The sequence below is a fragment of the Bufo bufo genome, chromosome 3, assembly GCF_905171765.1.
Source record: "Bufo bufo chromosome 3, aBufBuf1.1, whole genome shotgun sequence".
NCBI classification, from domain to species: Eukaryota; Metazoa; Chordata; class Amphibia; order Anura; family Bufonidae; genus Bufo; species Bufo bufo.
In genome coordinates, this window is record NC_053391.1 from 189,339,158 (window position 1) to 189,356,835 (window position 17,678).

The 17,678-nt window shown below is 42.1% G+C and overlaps 1 protein-coding gene across 1 annotated transcript in view; it reads left to right on the top strand.

Annotated features, from left to right (window-relative positions):
* The first annotated feature begins 1,763 nt into the window (after window positions 1-1,763).
* The window catches only part of DPT (dermatopontin), a 92,775-nt gene continuing 76,860 nt past the window's right edge, over window positions 1,764-17,678 (top strand). Inside the window, exon 1 of the mRNA XM_040423845.1 lies at window positions 1,764-2,095. Coding sequence (XP_040279779.1) covers window positions 1,803-2,095 — 293 coding nt within the window. The 5' untranslated portion in view covers window positions 1,764-1,802. The remainder of the gene's footprint in view (window positions 2,096-17,678) is intronic.

Below are 17,678 nucleotides of genomic sequence, written 5' to 3' on the forward strand. Positions count from 1 at the left end.
CAGTCCGTGCGGCTCCCGGGGCGCTCCAGAATGACGTCAGAGCGCCCCATGCGCATGGATGACGTGATCCATGCGATCACGTGATCCATGCGCTTGGGGCGCCCTGACGTCACTCTGGAGCGCCCGGAGAGCCGCACGGACGGTAAGTACACTGCTCCCCCGCTCCCCGCTACACTTACCATGTCTGTCAGGACTTTAGCGTCCCGGCAGCCATGGTAACCACTCTGAAAAAGCTAAATGTCGGCTCCGGCAATGCGCCGAAACGACGTTTAGCTTAAGGCCGGATCCGGATCAATGCCTTCCAATGGGCATTAATTCCGGATCCGGCCTTGCGGCAAGTGTTCCGGATTTTTGGCCGGAGCAAAAAGCGCAGCATGCTGCGGTATTTTCTCCGGCCAACAAACGTTCCGTTCCGGAACTGAAGACATCCTGATGCATCCTGAACGGATTACTCTCCATTCAGAATGCATTAGGATAATCCTGATCAGGATTCTTCCGGCATAGAGCCCCGACGACGGAACTCTATGCCGGAAGACAATAACGCAGGTGTGAAAGAGCCTAGACAGGAGAAAAAGTTCTCCAGTCAAAAATAGCGGATTTCTGATGGAAGTGACCAAACAGATACAAACTGATCATAACGGATCTGTAGTTTTTCCTGATGGATCAGGAGAACAGAAAACTGATGTGAACTTGGCCTAAAAATGGTACAAAGAAATGGTACATTTTCATGCAAATCATCCCAAAAACGATCAAATTGACTTTTTAAGGGAGAATTCTGGAGTGCAGGGCATGATAAGGCTACTTTCACACTAGCGTTCGGAGCGGATCCGTCTGATGTTTCATCAGACGGATCCGCTCCGATAATGCAGACGTTCGCATCCGTTCAGAACGGATGCGTCTGCATTAAAACTTATAAAAATTTTCTAAGTGTGAAAGTAGCCTGAGCGGATCCGTTCAGACTTTACATTCAAAGTCAATGGGGAACGGATCCGCTTGAAGATTGAGCCATATTGTGTCATCTTCAAGCGGATCCGTCCCCATTGACTTACATTGTAAGTGTGGACGGATCCGCTCGCCTCCGCACGGCCAGGCGGACACCCGAACGCTGCAAGCAGCGTTCAGGTGTCCGCTCACTGAGCGGAGCGGAGGCTGAACGCTGGCAGGCGGATGCATTCTCAGTGGATCCGCCTCCACTGAGAATGCATTGGGGCCAGACGGATGCGTTCGGGGCCGCTCGTGAGCCCCTTCAAACGGTGCGCACGAGCGGACACCCGAACGCTAGTGTGAAAGGAACCTAACTTGCATGTATGGGGAGGAACAGCTAAGCAAGCAGCTATTGTAAATGTACAGTATAGACAGCTTGCTTCTGCTGGTAACACAATTCAAAGAATTAGTCCTCAGGGAACCATTTGTGCGATCTTTCTCTGAATACCAAAAACATTACAGATATATTATGAGAAGGCATGCAACATTATCAGTTGGATATGATAAAGACATATCTTTATTCTTGTAAAATAAATATCTCCTTCATATGGTACTGAATCCATTCAATGAAAATCAGATGTGTGCAAATGATCAAACAGTTTGCTTCTACAGTACATCTTAATGTATGACTATAATAGGTTTCCACCTTAAAAACCTAACTCCCAGTTACATTTTTTTCCATTTTTTTTCTTCTGCTAAACTATGACACACTGCACTTGGCTCCAGGCACCAACATCTGGAAACCAGATGTTCTTTTGGATAAAAAACAGCAACATCATAAAGTGAGACCCATAGTCTGTGTCAGGCTCATAGACAACATGACGCTGTTACTGCTTGGTGTACTGCTACAGTTGCTGGTTGCAGCCTGGGCACAATATGATTACTACTCTCAACATGACTACACAGATGAAGATCAGTGGGTTAACCTCTTTAGGCAAGGTTACAATTTCCAGTGCCCTCATGGACAGGTAGTGGTTGCCATAAGAAGCACATTTAGCAAAAAAGATGGATCAGATAGAAGATGGAATTACGGTTGCATGCCAACCCCTCATGAATTTGGAGAACCTACAGAATGTTGGTGGGAAGATATCAACAGAGCTGGACTGGAATGGTAAGAAATGATCACACAGTAGTCTTATTGTCTCCCTGTGCACATAACATTCTGTAAGTAGGACTCCTGTTTATTGCTTTAGGTGCAGACGTGATGGTTCCTCAAGATTTGATTGTCCAGTCTGTTATTTTTTACATAGCTATTAATAGAGATGAGCGAATCGAATCCCACGAAGTGGAATACGATCCAAATTTCAGGATAAATTCGATTCGCCTAGAAGCCGAATTTCCTCGTGCTGCGTGCCAGCGAATCGATTTAACCTGAAATAGTATAAAAAACTAAAAAATTACCTCCTCCTTTTGCTCGCAAGTGGCCGCCAGCCTCCATCTTGCTTAAAGATCTCAGGCGAAATTCTGTGTGGAGCGAGATTACATCATCACGTGATGATGTAATCTCGCGCTGCACAGGATTTCGGCCGAGATCTTTAAGCAAGATGGCGGCGGCTGACCCCTCGCGAGCAAATGGAGGCGGTAAGTTTGATTTCATTTTTTTTTTATTGTTCATTTTAGACTCAGATGCCGCCATCATGTATGAAGGCGGCATCTGATGGGTAAAATGACGGGGGCGGCGCTATCGCAGCTCCCTGTCATTGCATCCGCTACTTACAAAAAAAGAATATTTTTGTGAAATTCGGCGAATCAGCCGAATCAAACTTTTAAGAAATTCGCTCATCTCTAATTATTAACGTGGAAGAAAAATATATAAAATTTACACCACAGAATATGGTGCTTATATATGCTGTTGGTTGAGGGTATGTGATTTGTACTGTGCCACTTGACCTTCTTTACTGTGTTATGTATCTTTCTAGTCTATTAGCAAATGAGGACTGGGAACTAGACCTGATGATTTACACAAAGTTATTGCTAAGAAAATCCTCTTACAATAATAACAGTGATACAATGCTTTTCCATTATAAGGGGCCCAGACCCCTGCCCTTAAAACTCTAATGCTACATTTACATGTGGATACAATTTAAAATTCTGGAGTGTTATTTTTATAGTACAGTACACAGATAGTTCAAGGGAATGTGTCATCAGAAATCACATTTCATTATCATGCCGGCAGAATTACAATGACAAGTAATACCTCTTTATATCGATAACACAGTACACCATTCGCAATAGGTGATATCACAACTTACCAGCTGACATCTGCACAGGTCAGAGAATATGCCTGGACCATTCTCCCATAGAAGTCAAAGGGGTCAGCTTCTGTCTATTGTGCCTACGGCCCATGTAGCTGCACTCTTCAGCACTGGGCATCTGGGCACCGCAGCTCTGTGTCCTGACATTCACTGTTTTAGGCCACAATATCCTGGACTGTCATAGGCCCGATGCAGTGATATCATCGCATGAAATGTGCTGAACTCACTACATGGGGTTTGAGCTGCTCCACTCAGTCTAGCAACAGGATTAGGCAAGTGGCATGCTTTATTATATTTGGGGTTATAAAGATGGCCACTATCATTGAATGGAGTGCACATAGAGAAAATTGTTATTTGGGAGTGCTATGACTTTGGGGCACAAAGGGAGTATTGTTACTTTGAGGGGTTCAAAGGGTGATTTTTACTATAGAGGGTCTAAATGGTGTATTATTACTGTATGGGGGCACAAAGGAGGGCGCTATTATTATGGGGCACAAACAGGATATTATTCATTAGTCAAGAACAAAAAAGAGAGAATTCTTACTGTCTGGGAGCACAAAGATGGACAACTATTTCTTTGTGGGATGCACAAAAGGGGTGTTTTTAATGTATAAGGTGTACAAAGCAGAGTACTATTGCTGTGTGCAGAAATGGTAAGCGTGTATATATATATAAAACTAAAGGCTCATGGGCTCTGGTGCAAGAGTTCAGCTTGGGCCCCCCTTCACTCACTGCTTTGTGGCAAGGGGCAGGGGTGCACCTAGCCTTTCTGGAGCCTGATGCAAAAATTGACACAGCACCCCCATGCCAAATTCTCAATCCAACCCTTTCCCTCAGGCCCTTCCATTAAGCCAGACACACACAAGTGAGTTGAATGTGATAAACTGTCAGTGAGACGGGATGTTCTGGCCTCTGCTTCTCTGACAGGATCGAACAGCATTATACTGATTTATAAAGCTGTTTGACCTTGAGAGTCCTGAAATCCACTGAATTACACTGACATAATGCTGTCAGTGTAATAGAATATATTTCAGGACTCTAACAGTTACACAGCATTATAAATCATTATAAGGTTGTGGTATTCTGTCAGAGGAGCGGAGGCCAGAACGGAACCTCTCACTGATACATGCATTCAGCTCACTCGTGTGTGTCTGGCCTTAAAGACATACTTGGAAAACCTTACATACAGCACTACAAAACATACAGATTAATACAGCACCACATACCTCTTACATCCAGTGACGTCTCCTCTGATGTAGATGTTCTCTTTCCTCATCTTCTCCATTTAGACCAGACCGCCATGATGATTTCTTTCAGACATCTCTTGTATCTCTTGTATCTCCATCAGTCTTCCACCTTCTCAACACGCCATCATGTGCCCGCTGTGTTCCCCAATACTATACTGCAGAAACAGTCCCCCTGAAAATACTAGTACCACACAGATAGTGTGCACCAGTGAAAAAAATACCCCTTTACAATGCGTGCTAATGCAAAAAATGCCCCCTTAAAATATGTGCCAGTACAAAAAATGCCCCTTTCAGTGCCCCCAGTAGAGCCAATGTCCCCATAGTGCCCCCCATAATGTATGCCAGTACAAGAATATGTCCCCTTATGTGTGCCAGTACAAAATCCCCTATTTAGTGCCCCCATAGTGCCCCACGCCCCAAAGCTCATACCCCGATGGTAGCCCAACAGCATGGTGCAAAATGAAAAAACAATAAACTCAAATACCTACCTGCATTGTCAGCTATGCAGTGCAAGCCTCTTCTGGTCTGTTTCCTGAGCCATAGGTTGCCCGACTCAGGAGGCATTATGGGAAAATGTGACCATGCCACCTGTGCTGGCTTCTGATAGGCTGCAGGCACTAGGTCTGAAGTCTATCAGAGGTAACGGCAGCGCACGGAGACATTGCTCCCGTGTCTGGCCACAGTATCTAACTGTATCGCTGTCCTCAGGATGGCGATGCATAACCGGCGGTGCTCCACTGGCAAGGGGGGCCTTGTGGGCTCCCTTGGCTTAGGGGCCCAGTCGCATTTGTGACCGCTGTAACCCCCATAGCTACGCTATATATATACACTCACCTAAAGAATTATTAGGAACACCTGTTCTATTTCTCATTAATGCAATTATCTAGTCAGCCAATCACATGGCAGTTGCTTCAATGCATTTAGGGGTGTGGTCCTGGTCAAGACAATCTCCTGAACTCCAAACTGAATGTCAGAATGGGAAAGAAAGGTGATTTAAGCCATTTTGAGCGTGGCATGGTTGTTGGTGCCAGACGGGCCGGTCAGAGTATTTCACAATCTGCTCAGTTACTGGGATTTTCACGCACAACCATTTCTAGGGTTTACAAAGAATGGTGTAAAAATTTGTGAAGCCACAACACGCACAACCTTGAGGCGGATGGGCTACAACAGCAGAAGACCCCACCGGGTACCACTCATCTCCACTACAAATAGGAAAAAGAGGCTACAATTTGCACGAGCTCACCAAAATTGGACTGTTGAAGACTGGAAAAATGTTGCCTGGTCTGATGAGTCTCGATTTCTGTTGAGACATTCAAATGGTAAAGTCCGAATTTGGCGTAAACAGAATGAGAACATGTATCCATCCTCTGATGGCTACTTCCAGCAGGATAATGCACCATGTCACAAAGCTCGAATCATTTCAAATTGGTTTCTTGAACATGACAATGAGTTCACTGTACGAAAATGGCCCCCACAGTCACCAGATCTCAACCCAATAGAGCATCTTTGGGATGTGGTGGAACGGGAGCTTCGTGCCCTGAATATGCATCCCTCAAATCTCCATCAACTGCAAGATGCTATCCTATCAATATGGGCCAACATTTCTAAAGAATGCTATCAGCACCTTGTTGAATCAATGCCACGTAGAATTAAGGCAGTTCTGAAGGCAAAAGGGGGTCCAACACCGTATAAGTATGGTGTTCCTAATAATTCTTTAGGTGAGTGTATATATATATATATATATATATATATATATACGAAGCTCCCGTTCCACCACATCCCAAAGATGCTCTATTGGGTTGAGATCTGGTGACTGTGGGGGCCATTTTACTACAGTGAACTCATTGACATGTTCAAGAAACCATTTTTCCAGTCTTCAACAGTCCAATTTTGGTGAGCTCGTGCAAATTGTAGCCTCTTTTTCCTATTTGTAGTGGAGATGAGTGGTACCCGGTGGGGTCTTCTGCTGTTGTAGCCCATCCACCTCAAGGTTGTGCGTGTTGTGGCTTCACAAATGCTTTGCTGCATACCTCGGTTGTAACGAGTGGTTATTTCAGTCAACGTTGCTTTTCTATCAGCTTGAATCAGTCGGCCCATTCTCCTCTGACCTCTAGCATCAACAAGGCATTTTCGCCCACAGGACTGCCGCATACTGGATGTTTTTCCCTTTTCACACCATTCTTTGTAAACCCTAGAAATGGTTGTGCGTGAAAATCCCAGTAACTGAGCAGATTGTGAAATACTCAGACCGGCCCGTCTGGCACCAACAACCATGCCACGCTCAAAATTGCTTAAATCACCTTTCTTTCCCATTCTGACATTTAGTTTGGAGTTCAGGAGATTGTCTTGACCAGGACCACAACCCTAAAAGCATTGAAGCAACTGCCATGTGATTGGTTGACTAGATAATCGCATAAATAAGAAATAGAACAGGTGTTCCTAATAATTTTTTAGGTGAGTGTATATCCAGTACTGTACCAATATTTTTAGGCTGGTGTGGAAATGCTGCAGAGTAAATATGGTTTCAAAATTAGAAGTGTCAATGGTTAATTTTTATCAATTAACAAAGTGTAAAGTAAATGAACAAAATAAAAATATAAATCAATATCCGGTCTGGACCACCCTTTGCCTTCAAAGCAGCATCAATTCTTCTAGATATATTTGCAGACCATATTTGAAGTAGCTTAGCAGGGAGGTTTTTCCAAACATCTTGGAGAACTAACCACAGATCTTCTGTGGATGTAAGCTTGCTCAGATCCTTCTGTCTCTTCATTTAATCCCAGAAGACTCTATGATGTTGAGATCAGGGCTCTGTGGGAGCCATAACATCACGTCCTCGACTGCTTGTTTTTTTTTTATTCTGACACCTCTCTGATGGTATTCTATCAGGGATAAGTATCTGCTTGGATTTCTCAGCTTTGAGGACACTGTTAATCCTGACCAAGTCCACAACTCAATTTGCTGAAAACTTAGTACAGCAGATGAAAACCACATAATGTTTACTGCCCTTTGAAATCAAAAAATGTCCAGCAGTGTCATCAGCTCAGAACTGGCAGAAACCAGTGGGATCCAGATACACCCAATTACCATTTGGAGAAGTCTGGCCAGAAGTGGTCTTAATGGAAGAATTGTGCCCAAAAAGCTATACTGTTGATTTGAAAACAATGCCAAGCGACTCAGCCATGCATGGAAACATAGGAACTGGGGTGCAGAAAAATGGCGGCAGGTGCTCCGAACTGATGAGTCAAAATTTGAAATATTTGACTGCAACAGAAGGCAGTTTGTTTGCCGAAGGGCTGGAGAGCGGTATATTAAAAAGTGTCTGCAGGCAGCAGGAAAGCATGGAGATTTCTTCAAAGTTTGTTGCTGGATTTGCTGATTTGGTCAGGATTAATGTTGTCCTCAGTGCTGAGAATTACAGGCAGATACTTATTCATCATGCAGTACCATAAGGGAGAAGTCTGGCTCCAAATTTATTCTGCAGCAGGACAATGACCCCAAACATGCAGCAAATGTCATGAAGAACAATCTTCAGTGTAAAGAAGAACAAGGAGTCCTAGAAGTGATGATATGGACCCCACAGAGCCCTGACATCAAGTATGTTTCGGATTACATGAAGAGACAGAAGGATTTGAGTAAGCCTACGTCCACAGAAAATCTGTGATTAGTTCTCCAAGATGTTTGGAACAACCTCCCTGTCGAGTTTCTTCAAAAACTGTGTGCAAATGTTCCTAGAAGAATTTTGATTTGGCAAAGAGTGGTCACGCCAAATACTGATTTGATTTACAGAAAGTATTCTTACTGCGCAGCATTTTTTCAACATGCCTAACATTTTTGCACAGATCCATTTACTTCAATTAACTGCAAAAAACAAACAGGCATACCATATGCTGAGTTTTCTTTCAAACTGCGACATGCCTCCCTGGTGCTTTTGTACCCTTTCTCCGTCATTGACTATAATGATAGAAGATATGTGCCAGGAAAACACCATATAAAAACAGCACAGCGTTTGCAGATATTATGTGTGATATGAAAATAAAAATTTGCTATAGAGATATCTCTAGGAAGGATGAATGTGTGCAACATCATAGGGACTGTCCTCTAAGGTCAGGTCAGCAGCGCAGGATCCGTTACATTGGGGTCTGTTGGATTTCCATCATAGCAACTGGCATTTTACTGGAAACAATTGTGCTGCTTGTTGCGCTATTTTTTTCAGGGATTTTGACAGAGTCTTCAATCCAGATGTGAACAGAACCATATTCAGTTACATAAGAGGAGCTGTCACCTCTCCTGACATGTCTGTTATAGTAACTACTTGCATTCACTATGCAATCACAATTCTGGAGCACCTATTCTTATGACTCTGTGAAATGCCAATTCTTTATTATTCCTGCAAGATGTTATGAATGAATTGTTGCAGTTTGCAAGGAAGGTCCAGATGAGTGTTACCAGCTGTGGGTGTGCCCCTGCACAATTTTACACTATCAATTCAGTGCTGCTTTCCTGCTGTGCAGAGACACACCCCAAACTGGTAACACCCATCTGGATCTTTTTTTTGCAAACTGCTATCAATTCATTTATAACTTCTAGCAGGAATAATAAAAGAATGGTGTATTATAGAGTCATAAGAATAGATGCTCCAAAATTGTTATTACATGGGGAATGTCAGGAGAGGTGAAGGGTCTTTAAAGACAATAGGGGAGAGTAATTTTAGTAGTGCAAGGGACATGTGGAGTAAATGATTGTGGAGACCAGTCACATTACTGCTTTTGTCAAAATATCTCTGAAAAATGAGAGCTTTAACCTGATTGGTTGGTCACATTTCCCTCGTACTAGTCTCCAATACAATATGTCCAGAGCAATTTGTTAATAGATACACTGCTCCGATGCCCTCCCTTGCCCTGCGCTGAATTGCGCAGGGCAAGGGCTTTTTCTGGAGTTCCGCTGATGTACCGGGCTCTCCATGCGTAAACTATGCGGTGGCTTCCCCTAGCAGTGGGCCCGGTGACGTCACCGGCACTAATGGGCGGGCTTGAGCGCTGCCCTAGCTTGTAAAATGGCTAGGGCAGCGCTAAAGCCTGAACACTGCTAGGCGGAAGCCTCCACCTAGCAGTGTAAAAAATATAAACAAACAGCCCTTGCCCTGTGAGATATAGCGCAGGGCAAGGGAGAGCATCGGAGCATGAAATGCTCTGATGCTCATGTCAGAGGCGCTGAGTGGGGGAAGATGGGGATATGTCCGGTTCAGCTCTGAACCTGAACAACTCCTTTAATGAAAGCAAAGTATATATTGAAAACTATGCATATGCGTCTGTCCTTTATGCTAGTTGCATTTTTGCTGTTTTTACATCCACTTTTGACTTGTGATCTGTTTTCATTGTCTCTCCATTCACAGATATAAAAACATTATTTTCTTCTCTGCTTTTGTTCTAGCAACTATTTTTCTGGCTTTGCTCCTAATGGTGTTTACAGAAATAGCAAACATTGTACAACAGGCATTGCATCAGAGCCATTGACAATAATTTACTGTATGACAAATTACACATTCTCTCATTGTTGAAGAGTTTGCTTTTTTCCACTTCCACTATCATAAATGAATTATGGATGCCACATCCTTAATGGTATATATTTTGTGCATAGACAAACCTTTGCAGCTGCCGCTATTGACCAATGTGCAGGGTTCTATTTGCCTATAACCATCAGATTTCTTATTTTATAGCTATAGATTGTTATAATGCTCTGTGTTTCAGACAGGTTTTATGCTGTCAGACCATTAATGCCAGCTTCTTTTGCATTCTAGCTGTGGAAAAGATGTAGAGAAAGATTAGAAGGTTGTGATGGGATTTACAAGTACTCGCAGGAGCATGCATTGTGAAGCATATCAAATATGTGGTTCTCTCTGCAGATCTCAAGGCTTGTACTCTGATTTAAAGGCATGGAAACCTCTAAAATTGTCTTACGAACTGTAACTAACAGCTCCAGTTCTTAAAGGATCCTTTTGCTCTAAAGCAAGAATCGGAGGTAGCTCCAGTCCCAACTGTTAACCCTTTGATTTACACAGTCTATGACCATGCCATGATCAGTATTCTGATCAGTGGCTGGATAAGCAGTCTGCAGTCAGCCCTGGTGACCTAGAAAGGTTGCCCTAAACAGAGCCTCTACCATAGAGACAGACACAGTGCATAATGTAGTCACATACAGAAGTATGCTAATACATTATAAGCATAAAAGAATTTTGTAATTTTTGTAACGGGATATTAAAAAAATATATAAAAGAATTAGAAATAAAAAAGCTAGCAAAAATAAATAAATAAATAAGCAATTTTACATCCACTTTATTTCATACGTTACGTAAAAATGTGCCTTTATAAAAATCTACATTTATTAGGTATTCATTTGAGATGAGCGAATTTCTTGAAATTCATTTTCAGATGTCCGTGACTTAAGGTGATCGGGCGGGTGCAGCTCCTGCGCCCGCCCGATTCGCGGCAGGGGTCCGGCAGTCACTGATAGACAGACCCCTGCTGCATGCGCCGGCATCGTTGAAAACACCGATGCCAGCGCATTAACCCTTGATGTGCCGCAGTCCGCGCTGACCGCGGCACGTGCGCTGTCCATGCAGGGATCGGTGTCAGAAACAGGCGTCGTTCAACTATGGAACAAAAAAGAATGGCGCACCATAGGGTAATAACGTAGAGATTATAAATAAAAGGTATCTCCACTGGGGAGGCTCACCTGATGGAGTTGTGCTACTTTAGGCACAACTCTAATGTGGACGTGTATCAAATTGCCATAAACTCCTCACAACGGATGGTGTGCAGCCCGGGATGGATACTTCTGTTCAGGGATGCCTGGAATCCCGCAGAAAGCCAGTGGTTCAGATAAAGGAAAAGGTGTCCCACGGCGCAAAAACCACCCAAGAGTTGGAGTGATAAGGTTGATCATTTATTTGAGCAAGTTGGCCACTTGCTCAAATAAATGATCAACCTTATCACTCCAACTCTTGGGTGGTTTTTGCGCCGTGGGACACCTTTTCCTTTATCTGAACCATGCAGGGATCGGAGCTGCCATCAGGTCCCCGCGCTGCTGTGATAGGGACCCGATGGCATGGAAGGCAGCCCGATGCCTTAGGCTACTTTCACACTGGCGTTTCTGGGTCCGCCTGTGAAATCCGTTTCAGGGCTCTCACAAGCGGCCCAAAACGGATCAGTTCAGCCCCAATGCATTCTGAATGGATAAGGATCCGTTCAGAATGCATCAGTTTGGCTCCATTGCGCCTCCATTCCGCTCTGGAGGCGGACGTTTTGGTGTCCGCCTGACGATGCCGAGCCAAACGGATCCGTCCTGACTTACAATGTAAGTCAATGGGGACGGATCCGTTTTCACTGACACCATATGGTGCAATTGAAAACGGATCCGTCCCCCATTGATTTTCAATGTAAGTCAGGACGGATCCGTTTTGACTTAGACTTTTTTTTCAAAGAATAATGCAAACGGATCCGTTCTGAACGGATACAAGCGTTTGCATTATCGGTGCGGATCCGTCTGTGCAGATACAAGACGGATCTGCACTAAATGCAGGTGTGAAGTTTCCCAAAATAAAGTAAATTTTTTTTTGTAAAAAATAGGGGGAAAAAAGAAAAGTAGACATATTAGGTATCACCGCGTCCGATACGGACCGGCTCTATAAAAATATCACGTGACCTAACCCCTCAGATGAACATCGTCAAAAAATAAAATAAAAACTGTGCTAAAAAAAAAAAAATTTGACACCTTACATCACTAAAAGTGCAACACCAAGCAATCAAAAAGGCGTATACAAAATAGTACTAAACCAACCGTCACCTCATCCTGCAAAAAATGAGCCCCTACCTAAGACAATCACCCAAAAAAAAAGAAAACTATGGCTCTCAGAATATGAAGACACTAAAACATATTTTTTTTTTCCAGAAATGATATTATTGTGTAAAACTTAAATAAATAAAAAAAGTATACATATTAGGTATTGCCACGTCTGTAACGACTAGCTCTATAAGAATATCACATGACCTAACCCCTCAGATGAACAACGTCAAAAAATTTAAATAAAAACTGCTTAAAAAAATAATTTTTTTGTCCCCTTACATCACTAAAAGTGCAACACCAAGTGATCAAAAAGTCATATGCACCCCAAAAAAGTACTAATCTAACCGTCACCTCATCCCGCAAAAAATTACACCCTACCTAAGACAATCGCCAAAAACATAAAAAAAACTATGGCTCTCAGAATATGGAGACACTAAAACATGTTTTTTTTTGTTTCAAAAATGATATTATTGTGTAAAACTTAAATAAATAAAAAAAGTATACATATTAGGTATTGCCGTGTCCGTATCGACCGGCTCTATAAAAATATCACATGACCTAACCCCTCAGATGAACAACGTCAAAAAAATTCTAATAAAAACTGCTAAAAAAAATATTTTTTTTGTCCCCTTACATCACTAAAAGTGCAACACCAAGTGATCAAAAAGGCATATGACCCTCAAAATAGTACCAATATAACCGTCACCTCATCCTGCAAAAAATGAGCCCCTACCTAACACAATCGCCCAAAAAAAAAAAAAACTATGGCTCTCAGACTATGGAGACACTAAAACATCATTTTTTGTTTAAAAAATGATATCATTGTGTAAAATTTACATAAATAAAAAAAAGTAGACATATTAGGTATTGCCACGTCCGTAAGAACCTGCTCTATAAAAATATCACATGACATAATCCCTCAGGTGAACACCGTAAAAAAAATATATAAAGACGATGTCAAAAAAGCAATTTTTTGTCACCTTACATCATAAAAAGTGTAATAGCAAGCGATCAAAAAGTCATATGCACTCTAAAATAGTACCAATCAAACCGTCATATCATACTGTAAAAAATGAGCCCCTACACAAGACAGTCACCCAAAAAAAATAAAAAATACGGCTTTCAGAATGTGGAGACACTAAAAAATCTATATTTTTTTATTTTATGGTTTATTATGTAATATTTGGTATTGTCGCGTCCTTAACAACCTGCTCTATAAAAATACCACATGATCTAATCTATCAGATGAACATTGTAAATAACAAAAAATAAAAACAGTGCCAAAACAGCTATTTTTGTTACTTTGCCTCACAAAAAGTGTAACATAGATCAACCAAAAATCATATGTACCCTAAAATAGTACCAACAAAACTGCCACCTTATCCCGTAGTTTAAAAAATGGGGTCACTTTTTTGGAGTTTCTACTCTAGGGGTGCATCAGGAGTCTTCAAATGTGACATGGAAGCTTAAAATTATCCCAATGAAATCTGCTTTCCAAAAACCATATGGCGTTCCTTTCCTTCTGCGCAATGCCGTGTGCCCGTACAGCAGTTTATGACCACATAAGGGGTGTTTCTGTAAACTACAGAATCAGGGCCATAAATATTGAGTTTTATTTGGCTGTTAACCTTTGCTTTGTAACTGGAAAAAATGGATTAAAATGGAAAATCTGCCAAAAAAGTGATTCAGAAATTTAATCTCCATTTTCTATTAATTCTTGTGGAACACCTAAAGGGTTAACAAAGTTTGCAAAATCTGTTTTGAATACCTTGAGGGGTGTAGTTTCTAAATTGAGGTAATTTTTGGGTGGTTTCTATTATGTAAGCCTTACAAAGTGACGTTAGACCTGAACTGGTCCTTAAAAAGTGGGTTTTGGAAATTCTCTGAAAAATTTCAAGATTTGCTTCTAAACTTCTAAGCCTTCTAAAGTCCCCCAAAAATAAAATGGCATTCACAAAATGATCCAAACATGAAGTAGACATATCAGGAATGTAAAGTAATAACTATTTTTGGAGGTATTACTATCTATTATAAAAGTAGAGAAATTGAAATTTGGAAATTTGCTAATTTTTCTAAATGTTTGGTAAATTTGGTATTTTTTTATAAATAAAAATGAATTTTTTTACTCAATTTTACCACTGTCATGAAGAACAATATGTGACAAGAAAACAATCTCAGAATGGCTTGGATAAGTAAAAGCGTTTTAAAGTTATCATCACATAAAGTGACACACATCAGATTTGCAAACAATGGCCTGGTCCTTAAGGTGAAATATGGCAGGGTCCTGAAGGGGTTAAAAATACACTGCGCCATCATATGTGTTGTTTTTTCATATTAGAAAGCTTCCAAAAAATTTCTGTTATCAGGAGCAGATGATGTTTAAACACACACTTTGTCATGGGGGGAAAAAACATGTCTCAACGGGGGCAGATCCCTGCCGCTGTTTATACACACACATGTTAATATTGCACAAGCATCCAATAACTATGTGTTAACAGGGGCAGGATGTCTGCCCATATTTATACATGCACAAGTGTTGTCAGAAGAAACAGTGGTTTGTTCTAAACAAGCCTGGAAAAGTGATCCCTTTTAATTGGGAGCAGCAGCAGTACAGTGTGGATGTGGAAAAACTAGGGTACTAGTGGCATGGGTCCACAATAGTAGCAGCAGCAGTAGTAGCACAGCATGGAATAGATAAGGCTAGTTTCACACTAGCGGCACGGACCTCCGGCAGGCTGTTCCGGCGGGTTCCGCTAGTGAACATGTGCTCCCGGACTACCGTTTCGGCCCCATTGACTATAATGGGGGCAGGGCGGAGTTACGGCAGCAGCACGGCAGCGCACGCTGACAGGTCGCCGTAATAAGAGTACGACATGTTGTACAGTCGTGGCCAAAAGTTTTGAGAATTACATAAATATTGGAAATTGGGAAAGTTGCTGCTTAAGTTTTTATAATAGCAATTTGCATATGCTCCAGAATTTTATGAAGAGTGATCAGATGAATTGCATAGTCCTTCTTTGCCATGAAAATTAACTTAATCCCCAAAAAAACTTTCCACTGCATTTCATTGCTGTCATTAAAGGACCTGCTGAGATCATTTCAGTAATCGTCTTGTTAACTCAGGTGAGAATGTTGACGAGCACAAGGCTGGAGATCATTATGTCAGGCTGATTAGGTTAAAATGGCAGACTTGACATGTTAAAAGGAGGGTGATGCTTGAAATCATTGTTCTTCCATTGTTAACCATGGTGACCTGCAAAGAAACGCAGGCAGCCATCATTGCGTTACATAAAAATGGCTTCACAGGCAAGGATATTGTGGCTACTAAGATTGCACCTCAATCAACAATTTATAGGATCATCAAGAACTTCAAGGAAAGAGGTTCAATTCTTGTTAAGAAGGCTTCAGGGCGTCCAAGAAAGTCCAGCAAGTGCCAGGATCGTCTCCTAAAGAGGATTCAGCTGCGGGATCGGAGTGCCACCAGTGCAGAGCTTACTCAGGAATGGCAGCAGGCAGGTGTGAGCGCATCTAGACGCACAGTGAGGCGAAGACTTTTGGAAGATGGCCTGGTGTCAAGAAGGGCAGCAAAGAAGCCACTTCTCTCCAAAAAAAGCAAATTGATCTTCTGCAGAAAGTATGGTGAATGGACTGCTGAGGACTGGGGTAAAGTCATATTCTCCGATGAAGCCTCTTTCCGATTGTTTGGGTCATCTGAAAAAAGGCTTGTCCGGAGAAGAAAAGGTGAGCGCTACCATCAGTCCTGTGTCATGCCAACAGTAAAGCATCCTGAGACCATTCATGTGTGGGGTTGCTTCTCATCCAAAGGAGTGGGCTCACTTCAAATTTTGCCCAGAAACACAGCCATGAATAAAGAATGGTACCAAAACACCCTCCAACAGCAACTTCTTCCAACAATCCAACAACAGTTTGGTGAAGAACAATGCATTTTCCAGCACGATGGAGCACCGTGCCATAAGGCAAAAGTGATACCTAAGTGGCTCTGGGACCAAAATATTGACATTTTGGGTCCATGGCCTGGAAACTCCCCAGATCTTAATCCCATTGAGAACTTGTGGTAAATCCTCAAGAGGCGGGTGGACAAACAAAAACCCACTAATTCTGACAAACTCCAAGAAGTGATTATGAAAGAATGGGTTGCTATCAGTCAGGAATTGGCCCAGAAGTTGATTGAGAGCATGCCCAGTCGAATTGCAGAGGTCCTGAAAAAGAAGGGCCAACACTGCAAATACTGACTCTTTGCATAAATGTCATGTAATTGTCGATAAAAGCCTTTGAAACGTATGAAGTGCGTGTAATTATATTTCACTACATCACAGAAACAACTGAAACAAAGATCTAAAAGCAGTTTAGCAGCAAACTTTGTGAAAACTAATATTTGTGTCATTCTCAAAACTTTTGGCCACGACTGTACTTTTATTATTTATTCCGGGGGCCTCTTGGCGTGCTCTGCCGTTCTGCCGCCGGAACTCCGCCCCGCCCCCATTATAGTCAATGGGGCCGGAGAGGTAGTCTGGGGGCACGCGCTCACTAGCGGCAGGACAGATCCGACAGGCTGTTCACCCGCCGGAACAGCCTGCCGGAGGTCCGTGCCGCTAGTGTGAAAGTACCCTACAACAGTAATGTGTGTGTGGGTGTTTAGGGGTAGTAGTAGTAGTAGTAATAGTAGTGACGGCTGTGTAGCTATAATGGTAGTGGCAGTAAGGGTAATGCAAGTGGCAGAAGTGTGATTAGCAGCAGGGAGCAGCAGTTGCAGTGGTAGCAGCTATACAGTATGGAACATGATGGTAGGCAGGCAGACAGCGGCAGTGCAATAAAATATTGATCCAGCACCAGAATAAAAGTAACTCCTTGAAAAATCACATAAAAAAATTCCTGTACTGCACTGACAGGTACAACCAACGCATTTCAAACTGTTGATTTTACTCATGTTATACAATGCACAAAACTAACCACACTTTTATAGTGTGGCAGATCTACCACCTGTTCTTAATCTGCATAATTAATTAATTAAATACACATGTTACTGGTTAAAAACAAAATAACATAAAACAAATATTCCACTACCACATAATAATCAAGCTTTGTCACTGAAGACCATATTTTGTTTTGCATAGTCTTTACTGTATATATCATGGACATTTATGTATTACACTTTCAAAAGATACATACGCAGTTTTACATGCAAGCCACTATTCACACTGGGGCCCACATAAAAAACTGGACACCACCTTCCAGTTCTTCGTATATCATGGGCATTTAAATTCTAAAAACACAAGACACTGTTCCACAGTTTTACATGTAAGCCGCTGGTCACACTGCACATAAA